Raw genomic sequence first — 23,737 nt, 5'->3', positions numbered from 1 at the left:
CCCAATGCAGGGGGCCTGGGTTCGATCCCCGGTCGGGGAACTAGATCCCACATGCATGCTGCAACTAAGAGCCTGCATGCTGCAACTAAAGATCCTGCATGTCACAACTAAGACCCAGGGCAGCCAAATAAATAAATAGTAAAAATAAAATAAAATGCAGTTCTTCATTCACATTATCCACATTCCAAGCAGTCAAAAGCCACCTGTGGTTAGTAGCTACCAAATTGGACTGTGCAGATATAGAACATTTCCAACATCTCAGGAAGTTCTATCAGACAGTGCTCAACAAGGACTCTGTACTTTCACTGTGAGGGCCCGGGTTCAGTCCCTGGTCAGGGAACTAAGATCCCACAAGCCGCACGGCAAAAAAATAAAATAAAATAAAAGACACGTGCTCAGCAAGAGAAGAACATGCCAGACAAACAGAGGCCCAAATGGTGGGAGGCACTGAAAGATCTTATTGTAAGCCTGTGTGCCTGATGTTAGGAGGAAGCCTTGAAGAGGAAGAGGGAAGCAGTAGTAGATGAGGCGGGATATAGACCTTCCAAATCGCCAGAGGGAAAAAAAATCAAACAAACAAAATCAGTTTAATGAAAGACAGTGAAAAACTAAGAAGCAACAAAACCAAAAATGTTCAATAAATAGAAAAAAAAAAAGATAGCAGAGAAGCAGTCAAATATTTATATTAGATCTAAATTTGCAAACCGTGTATGTGAGCCTGTGTAGATCTGCTCTGGGGAAAAATGCTACATTCAGCACAGCCTAAGATCTAGGTTTGGTAGAAGATCTTATCTTGATGTATTAGAAGACACCTTAGAGGAAGCCGAGGGAGCACTTTACACATCCTGTAGTGGTGAGTTTGTCTCCCCAGGACACTGCAGGGCCTTGCCTACCCCAGGAAGGTGCTTTCCTCTTGACACGGGGTCTCAGTCCCTCACCTGCCACCCAGCCCAGACTAGGTACTCAACGCATGGATGGATCTAGTCCGAGCCATAGATTCCCAGATATGATGAGTGGTCCCCAGACCCAAAGAAGTGAGATGCCCTGTGCAATTCTACCAGGACCTCACTCCCGGTCCAAGGTGTTTGCACAAACTCGGTGTGGTATTTTTCGAGCCGTAATAGACTAGACTGGAATCAGACTTTACTACCTCCTGGCTGTGCCACCTGGGGTAAGGAGCTTGCTGCCTCATTTGCAGAACGGTATTTAAAAGGCTCCACTTCACAGGGCTGTGGTGAAGGATTCATGAAATTATGCATGCAAAGTGCTTATTGCAAGACCCGCCACTGGCGGAAGACGCGACTATTTGGATGGCGAGGAAATGGGGGTATTGGCAGGAAACAGGGCGGGGAGAAGGGCAGCGGAAGCGGTGGGGGAAGTTTCCACGTGGCGCCCCGCTGGGTCTCAGCTCAGCTCCCGCCAGCTTCCGCCGAGAGCTCCCAGCAGAGGCCGGGTTTCCTTCCAGCAGCCGCTGCTAGGCCTCGGGTGAGCCGGCAGTCCTCGGCAGGGCACGAGTCCGGGAAGCTTTCGGACTCTCTCGGGGACGCCCCCGCGGCACGCTCCGCCCCGGAAACACGCCCCCAGCCGCCTAGGCGCGCTTTTAAAACAGGCGCTGTTCTATTTCTTGTTTGTTTCGCCGGGTCGCGGCCGCCCGGGGAGCTTCATTCTCCTGTCTTAAACCTGCGGCCCCTCGCGCACCGCGGGACCCCCTCTGAACCCGCGCAGCGATGAGGAGGACCCGCGACGAGGTGGACGCGACCCTGCAGATCGCCAAGCTGAACGCGGCCGAGCTGCTGCCCACCGTGCACTGCCTGGGCTTCGGCCCCGGGGCCAGCGCAGCCGCCGGCGACTTCTGCCTGCTCGAGTTGGAGCCCGCGCTGTGCCAGCAGCTTGAGGCAGGACACAGGTGAGCCGGGGCCGGGACCTGCCGCCTCCAGCCTCGTGCCATCCACCTTCTGATTTTCCTGCGGGGAAACACAGGATGGGGAGACTGGGCCAGAGAGGTGCATTGATTTGACCACCTCCCTCGCAGCAGGCCGGTGACCTGATCCCCAGCTGGCTGCCTTTTCCCGAGGAGTCCGCGCCACTGTTGGTCCGTCCAGTTAGCTGGACTAGTCCGGCTGGTCTTGGAGGCCTCTGTCAGCGGAAACAAGTCAGGAAATAGAACCTCGGGGAAGTTTTGGAAATGTTAACAGCGAGGCCAGGCACTACACAGAACGCTTTGCCATTCTATCTTAAAGTCCAATGGTAATATCCAGTATTTATGGAGTTCCTCTTGCCTGCTACTTATACGTATTTTACTCAGTAGATAGGACTGGGGGCGAATGAGTGTAAAGCTATTTTTACAGACTTGGTAATTGTGGAAGGCCCTCAAAAAACAGACTTGCTTGGGGTCACTCAATGGGGATCGGAAGCTGTTTTCTAATTCTAGGTCAGCTACACATTTGCTGCAAGACCATGGGTTAAAAAACAGGAGAAGTCCGTTCTGTCAACTTTGTGCAGTCCCTGGAAATGAGGGAAATGAGGAGTTAGGGGCTCTGTTCTGCTCTGTTGTTCCTCCAACACCTGTATTTTATTAGGTATAGTTTGTTCTCTGGTATGCTTTTTTAATTGAATCCTTTAGGCTTTCACTTTGGCTACTTTACTCATCTAACCGTGTTATAGTTAACTGGCCAGTCTTCAGATGCTAGCAATAACGTATCTTCAAGGGAACTGAAGGAGAACGTCACTCATAGGTTGTCATCCTAGCTGAGTTGGCAGGAATTTGAGAAAAGACTTCAGGTGCGAGGATCTTCTTTGTCCAGTTATAGTTAATCTAGCTGGCAAAAACCAGAATGAAAATGTGTGTTTTAATATTTTTTTTTTTTTTGCGGAGGGAAGGGGTAGTTGTTTTATTAAACAAAATATTTGAAAGCAGGGATAGTGCCATGTGGAAATAAATGTTAAGAGTAGGTACTTGGGACTATTAAATGTTGTTAGTACCAAGAAGCTTTAAAAAAAAACCTTTTATTTTCACTTAAGGATTAGTTTTAAAAAAATATTTTCAGTCTTCTATTTCAGGTTTTTTATTATTTATTAAAAGAAGTGACTTGTGTACAGGAGGTTTAAATACTTTATAGACAAGGAAAACTACTAGAATCAACTCCTTTTTTGTCATCTCCATTATCTTTATCATTTTTCTTCTTCCACCTCCTCACTTTTGTCCTTCCCCTCTTCCTTCTTCTTGCTTTTTTCCACCTGTGACCCTTTGTCAGAGACATCATTTAGTCTAGTTTGTAAACATACCATTTTCATATTTTTCATTCAACATTGCAGCTTTCTTTCCTCAGGGTCCCGATTTCTTTGCAGCATAGGTGACGATTAGGCCAGCGTGTGCTCCTTTGATTGTTAGGGGACACTCAGGCCAAAACAAGAAGGACAGCTCTTGGGTGGGTACCAGGACCAGCAGCATGGTCATCATCTGGGAGCTTATTAGTAATGCAGAGTCCTAGGTCCCATCCCAGACATACTGCATCCTGACCTGCTTTTTAACAAGGTTCCCTAACGTGCCTACACATAAGTTCGAGAAGTATTGCTTCAGTAATTTTAGAAAATTGTGAAATCTTGACTGAAGCTTTTGGATGCTTTTCCCAGCAGTTTGCACAAAGATGCCACGTGGTAACATTTGGCCTCTTGGCCTCCTTGGATCTTTTTTGCCCGTGTAGAATTATTTTTCCTTAGTGAGGCCAGACACGGCTGCCCCTCTGGGTCTCAACTGGCCCAGGCCTTGCTCTGTGGAGCTCATGGGAGGGCTATGAGAGCAGGGGCCAGACACAGCCTTAAGACTTAGCTTTAAATTCTAGAAGCCTAGAGGATTTTGGAACTGTTTATAATGAAGATGTCCATTGGTGTCTCAGTAAACCAAGTATTTTCTTTTCCCACTTTCCTGCAGTCTTGTGATTCGTGGCGATAAGGATGAGAATGCCGTTCTGTGCAGTAAAGACAAAACATATGACATGAAAATAGCAGACACTTCCAATATGTTGCTTTTTATTCCTGGTTGTAAAACTCCAGACCAGATGAAGATGGAAGAGACACACTGTAACATTATTCACACTGAGGTACCGTCTTCTGTTTCCTGATTTATGTGAGAATGACAACACATGTGCTAATCTTGCGTTTAATTAAAAACTCGAGGTGTGGGACTTCCCTGGCGGTCCAGTGGTTAAAATTCCATGCTCCCAATACAGGGGGCAAGGGTTGGATCCCTGGTCGGGGGAACTAAGATCCTGCATGCCGCACAGCGTGGCCAAAAACAAACAAACAAACAAACTTGAGGTGTGAAATGTACAATCATAGAGAATCTGAAAAGTTCTCTAATGAAATCTGAAATTTCTCAGCATTATTTTTGTTTGTTCGGAGTCATGTAAAGTTGTCTTTATTATCCCAATCTGATTTTTAAGTCCCAGATAAGCTGACCATTTCCTGTAATATAGAAAATTTGCTATTAGGTGACTCATTTTAAAAGTTTTACCATGGATAGGTTTTGAAAGGACTCCCTCAAACCATAACTAGTGCATTAGATGAGGCAGAGAAATGAAGAAGTTTGTTTCTGAGGGAAGTGTGTTTTTCACCTTTGAAATTAGTTTAGTTCATTACTATTCATAGCCATGTATAACAAATTTTTAATTATTTTGGAGACTGCTGTTGGCAGATAGGAAACCAAAGTCTCCATCCTGGCTAGATTGTTACACATATACAATCAAAGCACAGCCTTTAATTCTATTAAACTTTAGGCCAGCTACTTCCTAAAAATAGAATTGGACTAGAAATAAGGGAAAATACTGGGACATTTCAGTGATTCATATATGTTGATAGAACAGAAGAACTGCCAGTAAATATTGTATTTTGTTTTTTGTAGGGTTGTGTCTTTCATTGTAATTAACTAGAAATATGGACAGTTCATCCTTTTGGAAAAGGTGTTATTTTTCTTATCATGTACCTGTTTTGTAGGTGTTTGGGGGAGGGTATAACAACACCTGTGAGTATCTTTGAGCTCTTCTTATGGGAATTCTGTGTTCTGAGACTGAGTAAAACTTAACAAAGCTCTACTAACCAGAGTTTTTAAATCTGTGGTTGCACTTTAGATGCCTAAAAAGGCTGGGAAAGGAATGCACGTGAGCAAAGCAGACTGGTGTTGATAAGTGGTAGTGGATACCCAGTCTCAGGAGTAATAGGGAATGGGGGATCTATGGCAGATTGGAGCACACAAGCCCCAAGTAAGTGGATGGGCACTTCTTGGCCTTGTGGGAAAGCAGGCCCAGCATTGCCAGATCTTCTGATTTCTTTTGTCCAAGTGAAGCTTAAAATTTAGATTTTGGGGAGCAACATCTTATTTTTCAATGTTGGCAACTAATGAAAACTCTATACTAGACCTCCCTTTTTCCCCAACACAAAAGTACACACCAACATCTGTGCATTGGATACAGCCAGCAGGCTGCCAATTTGTGAACTGTGGATGAAATCAATCTTTGTGTTTTGGTCCTTAAACTTTTCTTAGATTCAGCAGCATCTCCATTAGGCTCTGGGCCTTGTCTTGTCAATCAAGGCTTCTACTAGTTTTAGAGTAGATGCATTCCCTGACCTTCCATGTTAGAGATGGAAAGAGACAATCCATTTCTGCGTTTTTCCCTTCTTTCATGTGAAACAGTTATTGGGCAGCTACTAAGTGCTAGACATTGGGCAAATCCTGGAGATACAGAGAGGGATAAGAAATATTTATCCATCATTTAGCCACTGTCACCTGGATTTCTTTAAGTGATAAGCCTCTCACTGTTTCACAAGTCCATAAGGAATTAGTTGCAATTCTAACTAGTGGGAAGTTCTTGTATTGAATAGGAGTCTTTCTTCCTTAACATCATGAGCGACACAGAACAAGGGTTCCCCCCCTTCCCTTTATCATATATTAATTGTTTGAAGACTGTGATAATGCTTTTTCTTTATTTTCTGTTTGTCAGCCTAAAGATATTCTTCTTCTGTGTTTCTACCTGGTTTGCAGAATTCTCACCATCCTGGTCATTCTTTTCTGGGCATACTCTAGTTTCCAGAGTATACTTGAGATACGGAGCTTAATTATGCATTCTCACTATGTTGGCAGTGTCTTCTTAACTGGGGATTGAAAAGATGTTACCTGAAGATACCCATCCATCTGCTTGAGGTGGCTGGATGGGGGCCTTCTCAGCAGAAAGCAGAATACTTTGGCTCCCTTTTCTTGCTTCTTGTGGAGGGCAGATGGGTTGGTTGAAATTTTATATGAAGTTTTCTTTTAGAATGGCCCCTAAATGATTATGATGTATTTGTAATTTCTAGATCTTTGGTTTTTCTAATAATTACTGGGAATTAAGAAGATGTAGACCTAAATTAAAGAAGCTAAAGAAACTTTTGATGGAAAATACCTATGAAGGACCTGACAGTCAAAAAGAAAAGGATTCAAATCACTCAAAAGTAAGACTAGTATTTTCATTTTTTAATTTGGAATTTAAAAAATAGAGCTATAGAGACACTTAATGCTGACTTTTTTTTAAAGTTCATATTATGAAAATTTCAAACATACCCCAAAACAGAAAGACCTCCATATATTCATCACTCTCTTGAACATCTATCAATATTTTGTCAATCTCATTTATTCTGTCCACCTGCTGCCTTCCACCTTTTTTGTTTTTTTTCTTTTTCTGGAGTATTTTAAAGCAAGTCCTAGATATCATGGTGACATTTATGTAGCTGAAAGCTTCTCATGTTCCTAACTAAGAAATAATAGTTTTTTAGAGGTTAAAATAATTTATTTAATTAAAAGTTATAATTAGGAGCTCTTGAGAAAAGACATTATGAAAATGGAAAGTCAGAATGGACTAATTCCTGGAAGTATGGAAAAATATTTATAAACCAGGTAAAAAAATTTTTAAGTTTTAAATGTAATTCAAAGTTATAGAACTCTACTGGTATTCTGAAGACTGTATTTGTATTAGAAGTTTGACTGATTGATTGAATTTTTTTCTTTGTAACAGCTTTATTGGGATATAATTCATATACCAAGTAATTTACTCATTTTAAGGTATATAATTCAACGGTTTTTAGTACATTAACAGAGTTGTGCAATCATCACAACAGTGAAGTTTAGAATATTTTCACCACCCCCAAAAGAAACCCTGTACCCCTTAGCTGTTAATTTCTAATCCTACCTTTCCCTCCTTCTCTCTCCCACCTCAACCCTAGGCAGCCACTAATCTACTTTCTGTCTCTATTGATTTGCCTCTTCTGGACCTTTCATATGAATAGAATCAATAAGTGGCCTTTTCTGACAGGCTTCTTTGACTTAGCATGCTGTTTTCAAGGTTCATTCATGTTGTAGCATGCATCAGTAGTTCATTCCTTTTTATTGCTGAATAATACCCCATTTTATGGATATACCATATTTTATTCATCCATTCATCAGTTGATGGACATTTGGGTAGTTTCTACTTTTTGAATATTATTATTTGATAATTATGGATAACACTGTTGCGAACATTCATGTACAAGTTTCTAGGGAACCTATGTTTTCATTTTTCTTGGAGAGAGAAATATATATATATATATATATATATATATATATATATATATATACACACACACACACACACACACACACACACACACATACCTAAGAGTGAAATTGATGGGCCCTGTGCTTACTCTGTATAATCTTTTGGGGGAACTCCCGGACTGTTTTCCAAAGTGGCTGTACTATTTGACATTTCCATTGTATGAGGGTTCCAGTTTCTCCACATCTTAGACAACAATTGTTACTATCTGTCTTTTCTGTATCCATCCTAATGGGTTTGAAGTGGTACCATTGTGGTTTTGATGTGCATTTCCCTAATGACTAATGATGTTGAGCATCTTTTCACGTGCTTGTTGACTATTTCTGTATCTTTGGAGAATGCCTATACAGAAACCCCTTTGCCCAATTTTTAATTGGGTTATTTATCTTTTTATTACTAAATTGTAGGAGAGTTCCTTATATAATCTAAATACAAGCTCCTTGACAGATATATGATATGCAAATATTTTCTCCTATTTTATGAGTTGTCTTTTCTTGATTTTTTTAAATTGTGGTAAATAAACAGAACATAAAATTTACCACTTTAATCATTTTGACCCGTACAGCTCTATGACATTACATACACTCACATTGCTCTGCAACCATCACCAGTATCCATCTACAGAAAATTTTCATCTTCCCAACCTGAAACTCTGTACCCATTAAGCACTAACTCCCCAGTTTCCTCTGCCTCTCACCCTCCGGCAACCACTATTCCACTTTATGTCTCTGTGAATTTGTCTATGCCAAATCTCCCATGTAAGTGGAATCATACAGTATTTGTCCTTTTGTGTGGATGATGTTTTGAAATACACAAGTTTTCATTTTGATGAAGTCCACATTATCTGTCTTATCTTTTGTTCCTTGTGTTTTTGGCATCATATCTAAAACCATTGCCACAGCCAAAATCACAAAGAGTTATCCTCTGTTTTCTTCTAAGAATCCACTGATTTTATGTAGTAATCATTACAGATTAACAAAAGAAATTAAACTAGGGTACCTTGCCTTAATCTCTTCTATGTATTTATTCAATAAATCTAAAAAAAATTCTTTGGCCTTAAAATGTGCTTGCTTTTTTTTTTTTTTTTCTTGTTTTCTTGTTTCAGTATACAACTGAAGATTTGCTTGATCAAATTCAGGCAAGTGAGGAAGAAATAATGGCCCAGTTACAAGTTCTAAATGCCTGTGAGATTGGAGGTAGCATGACTTACTATTATTAATAATGATGGAATTGGGCATCATATGAGAGACATTTTTGGACATCTTCACCTGTTTATTGCTGTTCCATGCTATTTATTTAACTTTTTGGGCTCAGAGATGATGATATTTGTATTTTGGGGTGTGGGGTAGAGACTGCATGTGATCACCTTTACAGTCTCTGACCAGTGACTTTTTCCACTTCTTACAGGCCTTTTTCTTTGGACTGAGTGGTAATAGAAGAACCATATTAGATCAGGAAAGGTCTTAGATATCAGGTAGTCTAATCCCTTCATTGTTTTCAATAGGTGAGGAAACTAAGGCCTAGGAAGGGAAACGGACCTGTCCAGGGTTCCATGTTGAGTTAGTGACAGGATAAGGCATAAAACCCAGGTACTTGAACTCCTGGTTCAGAATTAACTCACTGTATTTCCAAATTGCTTGGAAGATGTGTTTCTTCTTGTGATAACTCAACATACTTTTGAATGTTAAGTAGTTTATGTAAGAAGCCTGTATAAAAGTTGTAGTGGTATGTGTTGGTCTCAGGGGTTGATGGAGAAACCCAGTAGTATCTTGTATTTTGATTATCTCCTGGTCTGGAGTGGTAGAGTAGGAGCTATTTTTTTTTTCTGGCATCTGGGCCTGCAGTAATACTTGAGTAGATGTTTGTGTGCATTTTTCAGCCCTCTTAAGCTTGCCTAGAGAAGCAGTAATTCTGCACCCATGTGTTAGGAAGGAGGAAATTAGCATGGTTTGGTGGATGCACTCTTAAATCTTCCAAGCAAGATTAGCTTTTGTGAGACTGTAACTCTCAAATGTGGTGAATTCTGCTGAGTGAAGCAGTTGCAGATGACTTTAGAACTAACTGGAAGCACTTAGCTCTTTGTTGTGGTTCCTTGAGACATATTTGGTCCTAAGCATCGGACATAAAGTTTCTAATTGTGGATGCCTGCTCTAATTACTATGGTATAGGGGGTACCATGAATGTTAAGCTTAAAAAAAAAAAAAGAAGAACCAATGGGCTTAATGCAGCCCTCTGTATTATTCACTTATTGCATGGGAATGGATAACATTTTGGGAGGTATGTGTGTGTGGGGATGCAAAGATTATTTTTTCCTAGTTTTCTTTTTCAGTTTTACATCACACATTCCATTTTTTAACATTGCCTTTATTTTTTCAGAGTAAGAATAGGAACATTCTCCCTTGGTGTGAGTGTACTTGATTTGGTGGGTGTGTACGTGATTTGTTTCTCCAGGGGTGGTGGTAGTGCCTTTGGTTATAAGATGGCATTTCATAGTCTTTCACAGGAATAGGGAAATGTATCTTGAGGCTTAGCTTTTATTTTGCCACTGGTCCACATTGTACTTTTGAGTCTGTTATCTCTAAATGAGCTAGACTTCTTTATGAGCATGAGAACACCTCTCCAAGATAGCTGAGATGAGGGTTGTAACCAGGGCAGTGCCCCATAGCAGAGATCACTGTGTGGGATATCCAATCTATGACCTTCACCTCATTTGTATGACGTTCTAATGAAATGACTGTACCAGCTACAGGTTTCCATATTTCCATTTAGAACGACAAGATTATTGTGAGATAATTGAGTATTAAAGCATTTGGAAAAAAATCAAAATGTTAGCCATATGGAAAGTACTCTTTAAAAACCATCTGATCTCCCATAAGACACAATTTGTAATGATCAGGAGACAAGCATAAACAGAAGCATTGTTTATAAAGAAAGCTAGGACTTTTCATGTCTCTTTTTTGCAGTGGGCAAGAGTATACTGCTGCTTTATCAGTCTATCAGCCAATTCATTTGTTAAAAATGTCCTTTGGTAAATATAACTTTTGGAATTTGTAGGTTATTGGAGGATTCTTGAATTTGATTATGAGATGAAACTTCTGAATCACATAACTCAGCTTGTGGATTCTGAATCTTGGTCTTTTAATAAAGTTCCCTTGAATACATGCCTTCAGGAACTTGGACCATTAGAGACAGAGTAAGTATGTTATTCATTGTCCTTCCAGATTTCCTTAAGGGGAAGAAAATTATTTTCAGGGTAGGACTAAACCCGGGGCATAGACTATTTATATTTTGATATCTTATAGGAATCTAAAGACTATACAACCAAGAAGGACTTGGGAATTTTGGTCATTGGGGTGAATAAATGTGTATCTTTTTTTTCTCTGCCATAAAAAATATAAAGGAATAATTTAAGCTATTTTATAATAAAGGTATGCTCATATAATTTGTGTAAAAATATTTAGCATGGGCCCTAGTATATAGTAACTTTCCAGTGTATTTTAGTTAGTTTCTAATGTAAAGTTTTATACTTGGCAACCAAAATCCTTTAGTTATTTCAAATTTATATCTTAGTTTCTAGTTAGCAATGGTGTTTAAAAGATAGTGTATGAATATGTGAAAAACTTTTCAAATAAGTGTTTAAAATTTTTCAGGGAAATGATCGGACACTGTCTTAAATGTTATGGAAAGAAATATACAGAGGAAGGTAAGATTGGGAAAGTATTTTAACGGGTATTTTAACTCTTATGTGTTAAAATTGGTATGCCTTTTTCAAGTGTCTTCCTGTTAAAAATAAGAACTCCGTAGGGTGATGGGAGATGAGTTGTGTATAATAATGAGTTGTATAATTAGTTGTCAGAGGACCATGTGAAACTCTCTGATACATTTTACTTAGGTGAAGTTTATTTTGAATTGAGCGCAGATAAAATATGCAGAGCTACAGCACAAATGCTACTTCAGAATGCAGTGAAATTCAATCTTGCCGAGTTTCAAGAAGTGTGGCAACAGAGTGTTCCTGAAGGAGTGATGACTAGGCTTGATCAGCTTAAGGTGAGGTCGCCATGGTGATTACCTCCGTAACTCAGCAGGTTACTAGGTGAAATGAAGCCTGTATTGGAACTGAATTTGGAGCCTGTTTATTTTCCTAGCCCCCCATTAGGAGTGCATTCTACATCCCAAAAATCCTTAAAAAAACCCCCAAAATCCCACTTTATTGAAGTGTAATTTACATATCACAGGTGATTTGTAGTAAATTTAATGAGTTACCAGCCACCACAGTCTAGTTTTAGAACATTTGTCAACTCAGTGAGATCACTCAGGCCCATTTACAGTTAATCCTGGTTCCCACCTGGTGTATCTCATTTTGTTCCTTTTCTCTCCATTTCCATCAGCATTGTCTTAGCTGAAACTATCATGTTTGGCTCACAGTAGCATCCCTAAGCGGACCTTCTGTACTTTTAACTGCCCACCTCCAATCCATTCTCTGCAGTGCTACTAAAATGATCTTTCAAAAATGTCCGTCAGATTAGATGAACATCTTGCTTAAATCACTTTAATGATTTCCCATTGCATTTAAGACATAAAATCCAGAGTATTATAATATTTTACAATATAAAATATATAAAATCTTGGTCTACAAGGCCCTTCATACCATCCCCTGTAAGCTTCATCTCTTGATACTTTCTCTCCTGTCCACTGCATACCAGCCTTCTTTCAGATTTTTAAGATCATCAAGCTCTTTCCTACCCTAGGACTTTTACACAAAGCTTTTTGTTCTAGAATAAACTTCTCCCCAGTTTCACCTGGCCACCTCCTACTCATCTTTGAGTCACTTCATCAAGGAGGCCTTCCTTTACTCTAAAAAATATACTTCCTGTTTTACTCTCCATGGCACCCTGGATTTCTCCTTCATGGTACTCTCACTTAGCTTCAGAAAAATGTTTCATTATGTGGTTCCCTGCTCTCCACTTTAATAGAATTTTTTTCACTATTGCTTGCCAATATATAGCATACTGCCTGGCATGTAGTATATGCTCAATGAGAATTTATTAAATAAGTGAAAGTATTTGCTCAATATTTACAGAGTTCCTTTTATATCTAAACACCTTGCTAGATGCTGAGCAGAAAACATCACACAAGGTGCCATCTAGGTCCTCAGCCTGGGGTCCGGCAATGGGGGTGCACATTACATGTATATATCTCTTCTGACAACGTAGAGTGATCTGTGCCATGGGAAAAGCATGCACAAGATGTTATGGGAGCAAATGAAGGGGCTTATCCATCTGACTGGTCAATCAGGGATGATTTTCTGAAGGAATGAATGTTTTAGCTGCCGAGTATGAAAGGATCATGTGTTACTCTAGACGGAATGGCAGAGAGAAGGTTCCAGGAGAGCATGGAGGGATAAAAATAGGGACACACAGTAGGGATGCATGACTGGAGAGAAGGGTGCTGGTGAGTTGGTGAAGGACACTATGGACTGTGCTAAGGAATTTCAACTCTATCTAGAAAGCTCTTTGGGGCCATTGAGTGGCATCAGTTAGAAATGCTACCTGTTGAGCTTTGCCTTTTGGAAAGAACACTATGACAGTAATGAGGATGGATTGATGGAAGTTTGGCTGGATTATGAAAAATTTAGGTTTCCAACACTTCTAACTAAGAGAGTATTGGCCAAAGAAATAGGTGATGGGGAAAGGATAGAGAAATGTTAAGGCCTTAAAATCTGTATGATTTAGTGACCACTTAGATGTGGGGTTTGAATAATGGGATCTAGGATGATGCCTTGGTTCCCTAGGATTAGCAGGATGAGAACAGGTTTGGATGACAAACACAATGAGTGCATATATAGGTTTGGATATAGAGGTCTGGTGCTTGGAAGAGGGATTTGAGTTGAAGGTACTTGCTGATGACTGTAATATTTGTAAGTAAGTGGTGGTTGAAGTCACGGGTTTAGAGAGGTTACCCAGGACAGTGACGGTGAAACAAGCAGAGGGATGGGGTTGGGGGCCAGGGAACTACAACATCAAGTTAGGAGAAAAATAATGAGATCGTGATGCAGGCTTAAAGGCTTAAATAGGAAGGAGTGATCAACACTAACAAAATAAACGGGTCTAGCAAGATGAATCCAAGAAAAGGGCCCACTGGATTTGGCAACGACAGGTCATCCGTGACCTTTAGAACTAGAGCCATCTCAATAAATTGGTGGTAGTAAAAGCCAGATTACAGAAGGGAAAGTAAGTCACTGCTTAGAGGAACTCTTTTATGAAAAAGGCTATTGTAAGTTTCTGGGTAGTTTGTGTAAGTTTCATGTGGAAGATTGTTTTAAATACCTTGGGCTAAGCTAAACGTTAAGGTAAATGAGTCATTTTTAAACATCTGACCTTTACTTGAACTGTCCTTTTTCCCATTTCTTATAGGGTTTAGCCTTGGTGGATAGACACTCAAGACCAGAGATCATATTTTTGCTGAAAGTAGATGATTTACCTGAGGATAATCAGGAACGTTTTAATAGTCTATTCTCTCTGAGGGAGAAGTGGACAGAAGAAGATATTGCTCCATATATTGAGTAAGTAATTTCTTACAAATGGATTTTGACTGTTCTTCTTATGATGAGTGGCATAGGGTTTTAGATTATCAGAATTTTTTTTTTTTTTTTTGAGTATTCCTGGAAGACACTGCTTCCTTCCAAACTTTCTCCAGTGGTGGCTGTCTTCTCTATCATTCGTCACAACTACTGATCTGGGAGGTGGGGTATATGTCATCTCTCTTCCTTACTACTGCTTCTAGAATCACTTCTTTGCTCTTCTCCTTGCAAACTGCAGCTCATAGAGGGACAGTCAACTATATACCCTCCTATGACTCTAAGGCAAGCACCCCTCTCTGATGGCCACCTTCTTTCTTTCCCACTCCCTTACTTTAACATTCTGGTAGAAGCCAGACTGTGGAAGAACAAGTTAGCCCTGAAGCCACTTCAGGTTGGTTGCTTGTAGAACCAGCCTCAAAGCCACTAATAAACACTACCACTTCCTCACTGCATCTCCCACCTCTCGGGGCCTCTCTCTTCTCTTTCCCCGGCTTGCTTTCCAGGGTCAGTCTTTCTCTTACTGTACCCGCTGTACTCCTTGCACCCTCTCTGTGTCTTGTCATACCTTGTTGGCAAAAATCTGCAAAGATTATTTTAGTTTTTGCTCCCTTCTCCTCTCCCCCCTTTTAAACTTCTGGAAAATTTTAAACATTCAAAAGTAACAGTAAAATATAAGGAATCCTCCATGTACTTACTACCTAGCTTCCATAATCATCAACTCATTGCCTCCATTATTTAAAACTTAGATCACATTATGCTTTTCCATGAAATAAAACCCTCCACTGGCTTCCCATTATATGTACAATTAAATTACAACTCCCTCTCATGTTCTTCAAGGCCCTATGTGATCTTCCCTTGATCCCTTCTCCAGCTCAGGTCCTCCCATATCTTCCCTTCCCTCATGATGTTCCAGTCAAAGTCTTCTCTCCTTTGAGGTACAGAAGAGGAAGCTAAAATTCAGGTAGGGTAGGTAACCTAGATAAGCTCACACAGGTAGCCTGGTATCCAGGTTCTCTGAGTCTAGACCCCACTGTATCACATTGCTTTTATGTCTGATTTGGAAGCCTGTGTGATATAATGGAAAAGACACAGACTTTAGAGACCTACAGAGCCGGCTGCAAAATTTGGCTCCATCCTTTACCACCTGAACCTCAGTTTCCTCATATCTAACATGGGGTTAAATAATACATTACTCTTACTGTGAAGTTTGGAGATAATACATACATGTAATGTACCTAGTTCAGTTATGGCTTAGTAATCTCTCCCTACCCTATCTCTCCCACAAATACACACCCTTATGTTTGTTGGAAAGATGGATTTGGGGGGGAGAGATATAAACAGCTAGTGCTGTGAAAATTGTGTTATGTTCCCTAGAATGTTTATGATGTTCATTAATTTTTTTACCGTTCCCACAGAGATTTGTGTGGAGAGAAGCAAACCATTGGTGCATTACTCACTAAATATTCTCGATCTTCGATTCAAAATGGTGTTAAAGTTTATAACTCAAGAAGACCCATTTCTTAAAAAGAACAACAGTCTTGTCTTTGCGACTAAAGTTGCTTTGTAAGGTTGCTGGTTATAAGAAAACTTTTTATGTATTTGTATACCAGACTTTTAAAAACCTAATTCTTTGAGGCATTTTTCTCCTCCTCTTAAGCATTTTAAAACTACTGCTCTTTTTTTTCTTAAACGTAATAGGGTATTTTATATCTTTCAGGTTATATTTGTGTTATGTACACAGTGAAAACAAGGACAAAAGAAAGTGTTAGTTCCTGTATTTCGTGTCTCTTAGTAGTCTTTGTGGGTTTATTTATAGAATTAACAGTTTTGCTTTTTTTATATTTAAAATTGCATTTCTTTCATTAGGATTTGACTTTCTAATTATTAATAAATTTAAGTTTTCAGAGAGCTAAATAGTTTCCTAGAAGAGAATTATTTATTCACTTAAATGTCATTTCTCAAGTCAGTTCCCCTCTACTTTTGACTTTCCACCAAAACAGGAAGTCACATGATGCTATATCATTTATCTAAATTAGTTGTTTATATTGATGAAATTGGCTTGACAGTTGCTCCTGTTCACCTGGCTGATGTAGATATGATTTCAGAGAGACAGCAGTGAGCGGTTCTAAAGAGAGATCTTAGTTCCCTGCCCAGGAATTGAACCTAGGTAGCCTGGATGAAAACCAGGGATCCCTAGCCACTAGTCCAGCAGGGGCTACAGGCTAGAAGCAAAGTTCCCCTGGCTCTTGCCCGATTTGAAAGCAAGAATGTTTCTAGAAGGCAAAAACTGTACAAAACAGGTACAAAGTTTATTATTAGAGACATGGCACAAGTGGGAGAGCACACAGAAGAACAGATTGTTTAAGACAGAAGCAAGGCAGAAATACACACCTAGAGAGAAAGGGTGTGGGTGTCCTCCCTACCGAGGAGGAGGGCAGTAAAGAGGTGATTTAAATCACTTACATAGGACAGTTTTTCCGGGTCTTTGTTTATCTTTGGCCAATTATCTTGTTTCTTTTCCCACAGCTGACCTGTTCTAGGACACTCCCTAACATGCATGCCCAACTTTTTGCTAAGGTGGATTCCACCGCAGAGGCTTGTGGGGATGTGTCCACACTTATCATGGGTGGCACCCCTCTCTCTTTTGACCTCCAAGGAGTTTTCCTGTGCCTGTGCAGTCAGGGAAATTTCCTTGACCTCAGGAGTGGTCATCTTATCTCTTTACATCAGCAGAGGTCAGCTTCTGCCACTAGCTTTGTCCTTGGAGTATGGGGGGGAAAACAAAGCTTCAATTTTACTTCACTTGACAGACACCAGGTGTCCAGCCCAGGGGCCCATCTACTTCCCACCTCAGATATGCACTCTGGGATGAAAGTTTGCATACTCCCTCTCTGCTTCTTTGTCTCCCATTCTTTCCTTAACCCAGTGACCTCTCTTTAACCCAATTGCATCTATCTCCCTAAATATCCTCCATCTTCCATGCAAAATGGTGTTAAAGTTTATAATTCAAGAAGACCCATTTCAGTACTAATCTTAAATGAATGCTAACAGTAGTTTATAATCCTATAATAAAGGGTACTGACACAGGTAATACTCGAAAACTACAAGTAATCTCTGGCTGGTTTTGGAATGCTTGATAAAGTTCCTTTACATCTTTATTTTCCTAGTGTGTTTTCGTTTAGACCAAAGTTCAAATTAATTTTAACTTAGCTAATGAACTTGTCACCAAGACAGTTGGAAGGGGTAGGCCAAGGTTAAATCTGGTCCGAAGTTAATTTTTTTTTTTAACTGCATAATCCACAATTAACCAAGATTTAGCTGTTATTGGAATTTCCAACTGTTTTATTTTCATGCATAAAATGCAAATACGATGCCTTCAAAATATTTGTCCGGTGTTTCAATAAATTCTGCGTCTATATAATCCACTAATTTTATTTGTTTTTTTCAATAAACACTGAGGCAGCAGTGCCTAGTGAGGACTCCAGAATTCGATTTAGACTCCTTGAGGTCTAATCACGTATTTTACAGCCTAAATCACTGAGCTCCAGAGAGTTAATGGTGTCTTTTCACACAGCGGACCAGAGGCACACCTCTCCTGGTTTCCTATTTCCCGGGCTCCTAGTCCCCAGCCTCTGGCTCTTCGAAAACCTTGTCCCCATACTGTTCAATATGTTTGCGCTAGATCTTTATTCCTCTAAAATTTAGTGTTTCCTTCTTCTCTCTGTGTTCGCCTCACCCACAAAATATCTCTGGCCGCTTTCCTAAATTTTAACAGTTCTCACCCACCATCCGTATACGAAAAGACGAAAACAAAAACTCCGTCACGCGGGCAAGCCCCGCCCACTGACACATAACTTCCGACTCCTGCCCCCACGGCTGCCCCACTTCCGCTGACGTCGCAGGTCAGAGGTGAGCGGCAAGATGTCGGCTGGCTGGCGCAGTCGGGGGTTGGTGTGAGGAGCATCTCCGTGACAGAAGCTCGGCGGAGACAGCTGACGGAGCCGAATCGCGGGAGCGAGTTGGAGGCGTTGGCGGCGGCAGATCGGGCAGGGCCGGGAGTGGGTGCCGAGGGAGCCCCGGCCGCGGGGTGTGACTGTTGGGTGCGCGGGGGAGCGGGGAGTGTCAGCTGCCGGAGACCGGTAATGCCCCGCCGCCCCCCGTGAAGCCGGGAAGCCGAGCTCCGCGGGATCCCTTCATGCCGCCGACTGGTTTAGAGCCCGCCAGAATGAACAGGAAGAAAGGAGACAAGGGCTTTGAAAGCCCAAGGCCTTATAAATTATAAGTATTTTTTCATCTCCCTTTCTTCTGCGTTTGGTCTTCATTAGTTATATTTTGTGATTGCTTGAAACTGATTTCGTGGGCCTGGGAGGCCTAGTGGGAAACTGGGAGCCACTCATGGTGATGGGAATGGTGTTTGTAGGGCGAAAATGGTTTGAATGACAGTGTAATTCAGCAGATCTACTGCTTCTTGCAGGTTAATAAACCTTTTTGGTAAAGTACTAAGTTGCATTTTTGTCCAAAGAAATTTATTTTCGTGGCTGTTGATAAATTTAAAATGGGCAAGTTACCCTAATTTGTAGGGTTTTAGCATGACAGATAAGTGTGATTCTGAGCTGCCTAGAGCACAGTTCTTGTTTATACTTGGATAGAGTTATGCATTATTTAATAACTGAAATATTTTCTTTATTCTTTAATGTACAACTCATCAGGTCGTCTGCATCAACAACATAAACTTCCAGAGAAAATCTGTTGTGGTAAGTATATTCTCAGCGGTTATAAGCAATAACAGTCCTTCCTTTACAGTACTTAGAAACTTTTCTGTCCGGGTAACTGTGTTTCGAGAATAGGTAATAATTAGAATTCAAAAGTCTATATGACTCTAAGGGCCATGGCTGTGCTGCATTGGCTGCCACCTCAATTCTCTCTTTCCTTTTCTTTTCCTTCCTGTTTCCTGATTAAAGTTTTATTTCTTTTAATCTGTTGTGGAGTATGAAAGTCTGTATTACCAAACATCTTAGAATCGTGTATGAAAGAAGAATAAGTCCACAGCGAGATTTCTTCTATGAAAAATGTTAAGGTTGGTACGTGCACTGGCTTTTTAACTTGGCTGTTAAGGGGCCACTTGTGATTTCTGATTCTCGGCTGACCTTGTTTAGGTGGCATTGCTTTACACTGAAGCTCTAGATGAGGTGTTTAAAACCTAGTAAACTGCCCGCCCCGCCCCAATTTAGATGTATGGATTATTGATATATCCGTTCTAGGAAAAGTCCTTGATAACCCAAATAATTTATTCTTTCAGGGAGGTCTGTATTAACTAGATCAAAATCTCAGTGAGAGCCGGTTTTCTTTGAGTGAGGACATCAACTTCCCTCTCAAACTTGTTTACTTAAGATGAGCTATTTAAAAATGGAACCTTTTCATTAGAAACACAGAATCTTAGATTTATAAGGATCCTTAAAGGTTTATTAAGTCCAATATCCTCATTTAAGGAATTTCTCTTTCAGAATCCCTTACATATGATTATTGACCTTATACTTCATGGAAGGATACTTGAGGTGTGTTGGGTTGTATGAATTGGGTATGGAAGTTATGAGGATTAAAGAGTCTTGTTAAAAGGTTACTGTAATAATCTAGGGTAGAAATGATTTAGCCCTGAATGGAGGTATCATTAGTAAAATGGCATAGAAATAGAGTTGACATGATTGACTGATAGTGAACATTTATTACGTACATACTACATGTAAGACCATCTTACATGGTTTTGTGTGTATGATTTCACTTAATCTTCACAGTAACCCCATGAGATAGATACTATTTTTTTTTTAGATAGATACTATTTTAAGTCTTATTTTTATAAATAAAGCAGGTGAAAGAATGGAGGATAAGTAAATTTCTTAAGGGCATGAAGATAGCAAGTGATGGAGCCATTTTTAATCAGACGTTCCCCTTTCCACATCCTCTACCCCTGGCAGAATGATAGGCAGAAAGGAATTGCAGATGACTCTTAGCTAGGAATGCTAGAAAGGAGTTGTAGATGATTTTTAGGTCTCCCATTGGAAAGGTTGGTTAGGTGGCCTATGGGCTAGGGTCCCAGAAGGCACATTCTACAGATTAATTGAGGGAAGTAATGAAGGGACTACTTAGGGTTAAGAGAAACCAACAAAAGTTGGAGGAGCGCCCTAGGTTAGCAACGAGAAACAAGTTATCACTTCTAAACCTGAAAGAACAAAGGAAGGGAGAGGTTACAAGAACCTACTGTACCTGTAGGAAAGACTTAACCTTACAGGAGCTATGGTCTTTGATAGAAGAGTGGAGCTACTGCCTCCTTCAGCCTGGCAGGGAGGAACCTGGGGGAATAAATACAAGGAGCTCGATTTTCTTCTGCCTTCAGTTTTCTCTCTGTGCCTCCCAGTTGATCACCCCAACAAGCAGTCAGAGGGCTAGTGCCTAGTTAGTGCTACTCCTGGGGCGCAGAGTAAAGCAGAGAGGGCAGATTAGGAGGGGCGAAAGGAGAATATCTAGAACAGTCTACCCCTTTTGCCCCAGATCATCGTCTCTTGTCTTTTGTTATGATGAAAGTGTTCCCAACTTAACGAAGCCCTATCAGCTATTGTAGGCGTTGGCATTAGCTAACTTCCCGTTTTTGTGAGTCAAGTTTTATTTGATCACAGCCACAGCCATTTATTTATACACTGTCTGTGGTTGCTTTGGAGCTACAATGGCAAAGTGGAATAGCTGCGACAGAAACTGTGTGGCCCGTTATGTCTGTTTACTATCTGGCCCTTTAAGAGAAAGTTTGCTGATCCCTGGACTAATCTATTGGTGTGAAGAAATGGCAGTTCAGCATTATTCCCTTCTAAGATATTAGCTGTCACCAGTATCTTTCATATAAGACAGTAGAAGAAAAGTGGTTGAAAGGATGTGAAAATTAATGGCTACAGCCTCTGCTTTCTTTAGCTGGTGTCAAGGTCAGAGTTGATATACACAGCTTCCTTATTCCTCCACCCATTCATTTTTCTCTTTCCTTTTGACAGCATTTCTTTTGGTCTGCCCTAGACCTTCATTCCTGTAGGATCTACATCCTTGCTTGTTTTGACTTCATTGAGTTGTTGCAGTTTTCCATTGATTAGGACTGTTGGTCAAGTGGACCTAAGAGGCATTCCAGTGAATCCCCTGGATTGCAGATGGAATTCTTGCTTTTATTGTGTAGTAGAATCTCAGTTGCTGCTCATCATTCCAGCCAGTACAATGACCCCTTTCTCTGCCTATTGGTTCAGTGGCATGAGGAGCCCAAAGTGGTCAAGTCTCAGCTTCCAGTTTAATAGAACCATGACTCTGTGCCCAGGTGGATGCATTCCTCCCTTAGCTACTAAGACCTCCAGACACACTGACCCTGAGGTCACGAAGACAAGAAGCAAAAATTGTTCAGTGGCTTTCTGAAGGAATGGTGAACATAGTCACTCCAACTTTTGTCCCTTGGTTCCCAGATCTATTTTGGCTATGAAGAGATGACCTGATACATTGTCCACTAGTTTAAGATGGCATCCTTTTGGAGGTCTCAATTGGTGCTCTAACTGAGCCTTCAGTAGTTGATCGTGTCAGCTGCTCTGGATGATAGGACAAAAGGTAAAACCAGTAAATTTTGTGTGTAAGAGCCCACTGCCACACTTTTCTATACACATGGAGGCATGTATGGGATAGCATGTTGACATGTATGGCTTTTTGCAAGTATATTATAGTTAGAGAAGGAAAATCTAGAATATGTGTCTTTTTATATAAGGACAAATTACTGTCTCCCTCCACGATACCAGCTGTCTAATGTAGTCATTTGACTGCTGAGTGACTGACTGATCCTTCCTGGGAAGGTCCCGTATCAGAAGTTCGTTTTGATCCTCTGCTATTGGGAGGTGAGCACTCAGCAGTGGCGGTAGCCAGATCAAGCTTTGTTGGGGGAAGACCATGTTGCTGGGTTCATGCTAGCCTCCATTCTTGCCCCAATGACCACTTTGTATATTGAGCAGGGTGGCTAGGGAAAGAGTCTGGGACATCTACTGGATAGATAATCTTGCCAGTTGATTTTTGAGGGCCCCCTCCGCAGTCTCTGAGGATGCCTCTGTTGGTCACTTAGGTGATGACATAAATATTTTCATATTATAGCTACTCTGAGAAACTCATTTTTACATTTGCTTCTCCCACCATCCTCTTATTTTCAGTCTTCTTGTCCTGTTCTTTCCATATTCCTAACCAGCTGGCCAACCCAGCAGTTGCCGTGGATCAGTGTAGATGTATACTTCAGGTCATCTCTGCTTCTATAAACAGTGTACAGCCAGCTGTATTCACCAGCGTTCTGCCCACAGTAGGCTTTTCTTCCGTTGTCTTTCAGGACCACACTTCAGTGGGTTCTGATGGCAGCTACCGTCCACTTCCAACTGCGCTGGCGTGCTGTGCAGACTTACTAGTAATTCAGGCTTCTGCTTTGTCCTATTCTTTTAATTGAGCATGGGGACCTCTCCATGAGGCCATGGGTGTGGATTGAGGGAGCGGTGGAGATGCGATGGGAACAAGTCCCGTTGGATTCTGAGTCACCTGCTCATGCTATTTGCTCTTTGTGCCTATGAACTTGCTTGGGCCTGGTCTAGAGGTGTTGTTTCCATTTAAAAATGGAAAGCTACTGCACATACTGAGTTCGTAATGGCCATTTTAGGTAACAAAAATTACATGAAATTTTGGGGAGTCCCATGATCATGTGTGCAGTCTCTACTGCAGGGTGTCATAGCAAACCAGTAGTTGGCTTTGCAAATGGAAAACAGTTGTGGGCAGAAGAAGTCATGGGTTTCCTCTGAAACCCCAGGAATGATGGTGTACTGTCATTCTGTTGAAGAAAGCTGGAGTCAGTAAAGTACCTTTGTCTGCTGTGGACGTTCCCAGTACTGTTGGACATGCTGAGTCATAATGCCCAAGTGGCAGGGCAGCTTGAACCACAGCCTGGACCTACTGCAGAACCCTTTCTTGCTCTGGACCCCTCTCAAAGCTGATAGCCTTATAGGTTGCTTAGTAAGTAGTATGCCTAAATGTGTATATTGCTTTCAGAATCCAAAGAAGCCTACCAATTTTTGTGCCTCCTTTTTTTCCCCCTCTTGGTGGGCAGTGCAAAGTGAAGCAAATTGTCTTTCACTTTAGAAGGTTTATTTTTATGTGCCTCAGACCACTGGAACCTTAGAAGCTTATTGATGTGACAGGCCCCTGAACTTTCATGGGATTTAACTCGCAGCCTCTGCTATCCACGTGTTTTCTATTAAGGCATTTAGAGAACTTACTCTTCCTTTCTTACCAGGTCCAGATAGCATAATGTTGTCAGTATAACATACCAGTGTAATTCTCTGGGCTGTCCTGTCCTCTGGGCTATCAGGGGACTTTTGGACTATGTTTTGACTGAGCAGGAGAGTTGATATAGTTATTAATTACTAGATGACAGTGAGGGGTTTCTGACATCTGGAAGACAGCCTGCTTCTGATTGATTTTTTTTTTTTTTTTTTTC

General features: G+C 40.9%; 2 protein-coding genes across 11 annotated transcripts in view; both read left to right on the top strand.

The window, feature by feature from the left end:
- Positions 1-1,404: 1,404 nt before the first annotated feature.
- DSCC1 (DNA replication and sister chromatid cohesion 1) lies at positions 1,405-17,978 on the top strand. 2 transcript variants are annotated; one of them, XM_082434130.1, is made up of 9 exons: positions 1,405-1,906; positions 3,932-4,100; positions 6,349-6,483; positions 8,725-8,815; positions 10,674-10,812; positions 11,270-11,322; positions 11,512-11,666; positions 14,033-14,181; positions 15,615-17,978. In XM_082434130.1, the coding sequence occupies exons 1-9, from the start codon at positions 1,728-1,730 to the stop codon at positions 15,721-15,723; spliced, it is 1,179 nt and encodes a 392-aa protein (XP_082290256.1). In that variant the 5' UTR covers positions 1,405-1,727; the 3' UTR covers positions 15,724-17,978. The 2 variants fall into 2 exon arrangements, with proteins under 2 accessions (XP_082290256.1, XP_082290257.1); XM_082434131.1 differs by lacking the exon at positions 1,405-1,906 and adding an exon at positions 1,936-2,247.
- Positions 17,979-18,101: 123 nt separating this feature from the next.
- Positions 18,102-23,737, top strand: part of TAF2 (TATA-box binding protein associated factor 2) — an 82,438-nt gene continuing 76,802 nt past the window's right edge. For 4 of the 9 annotated variants that reach the window (XM_082434121.1, XM_082434118.1, XM_082434119.1 and 1 more), the window contains exons 1-2: positions 18,103-18,478; positions 18,900-18,953. In XM_082434121.1, coding sequence (XP_082290247.1) covers positions 18,395-18,478; positions 18,900-18,953 — 138 coding nt within the window. In that variant the 5' untranslated portion in view covers positions 18,103-18,394. Of the gene's footprint in view, positions 18,479-18,899; positions 18,954-23,737 lie in introns of all 9 variants that reach the window. The other 5 variants (XR_014255832.1, XM_082434122.1, XM_082434115.1 and 2 more) reach the window with 3 other exon arrangements.

Source organism: Balaenoptera physalus (assembly GCF_965194825.1).
Source record: "Balaenoptera physalus genome assembly, chromosome: 17".
Lineage (NCBI taxonomy): Eukaryota > Metazoa > Chordata > Mammalia > Artiodactyla > Balaenopteridae > Balaenoptera > Balaenoptera physalus.
The sequence above is the reverse complement of the archived record's forward strand: the minus strand, read 5'-3'. Positions and strand labels throughout refer to the sequence as shown.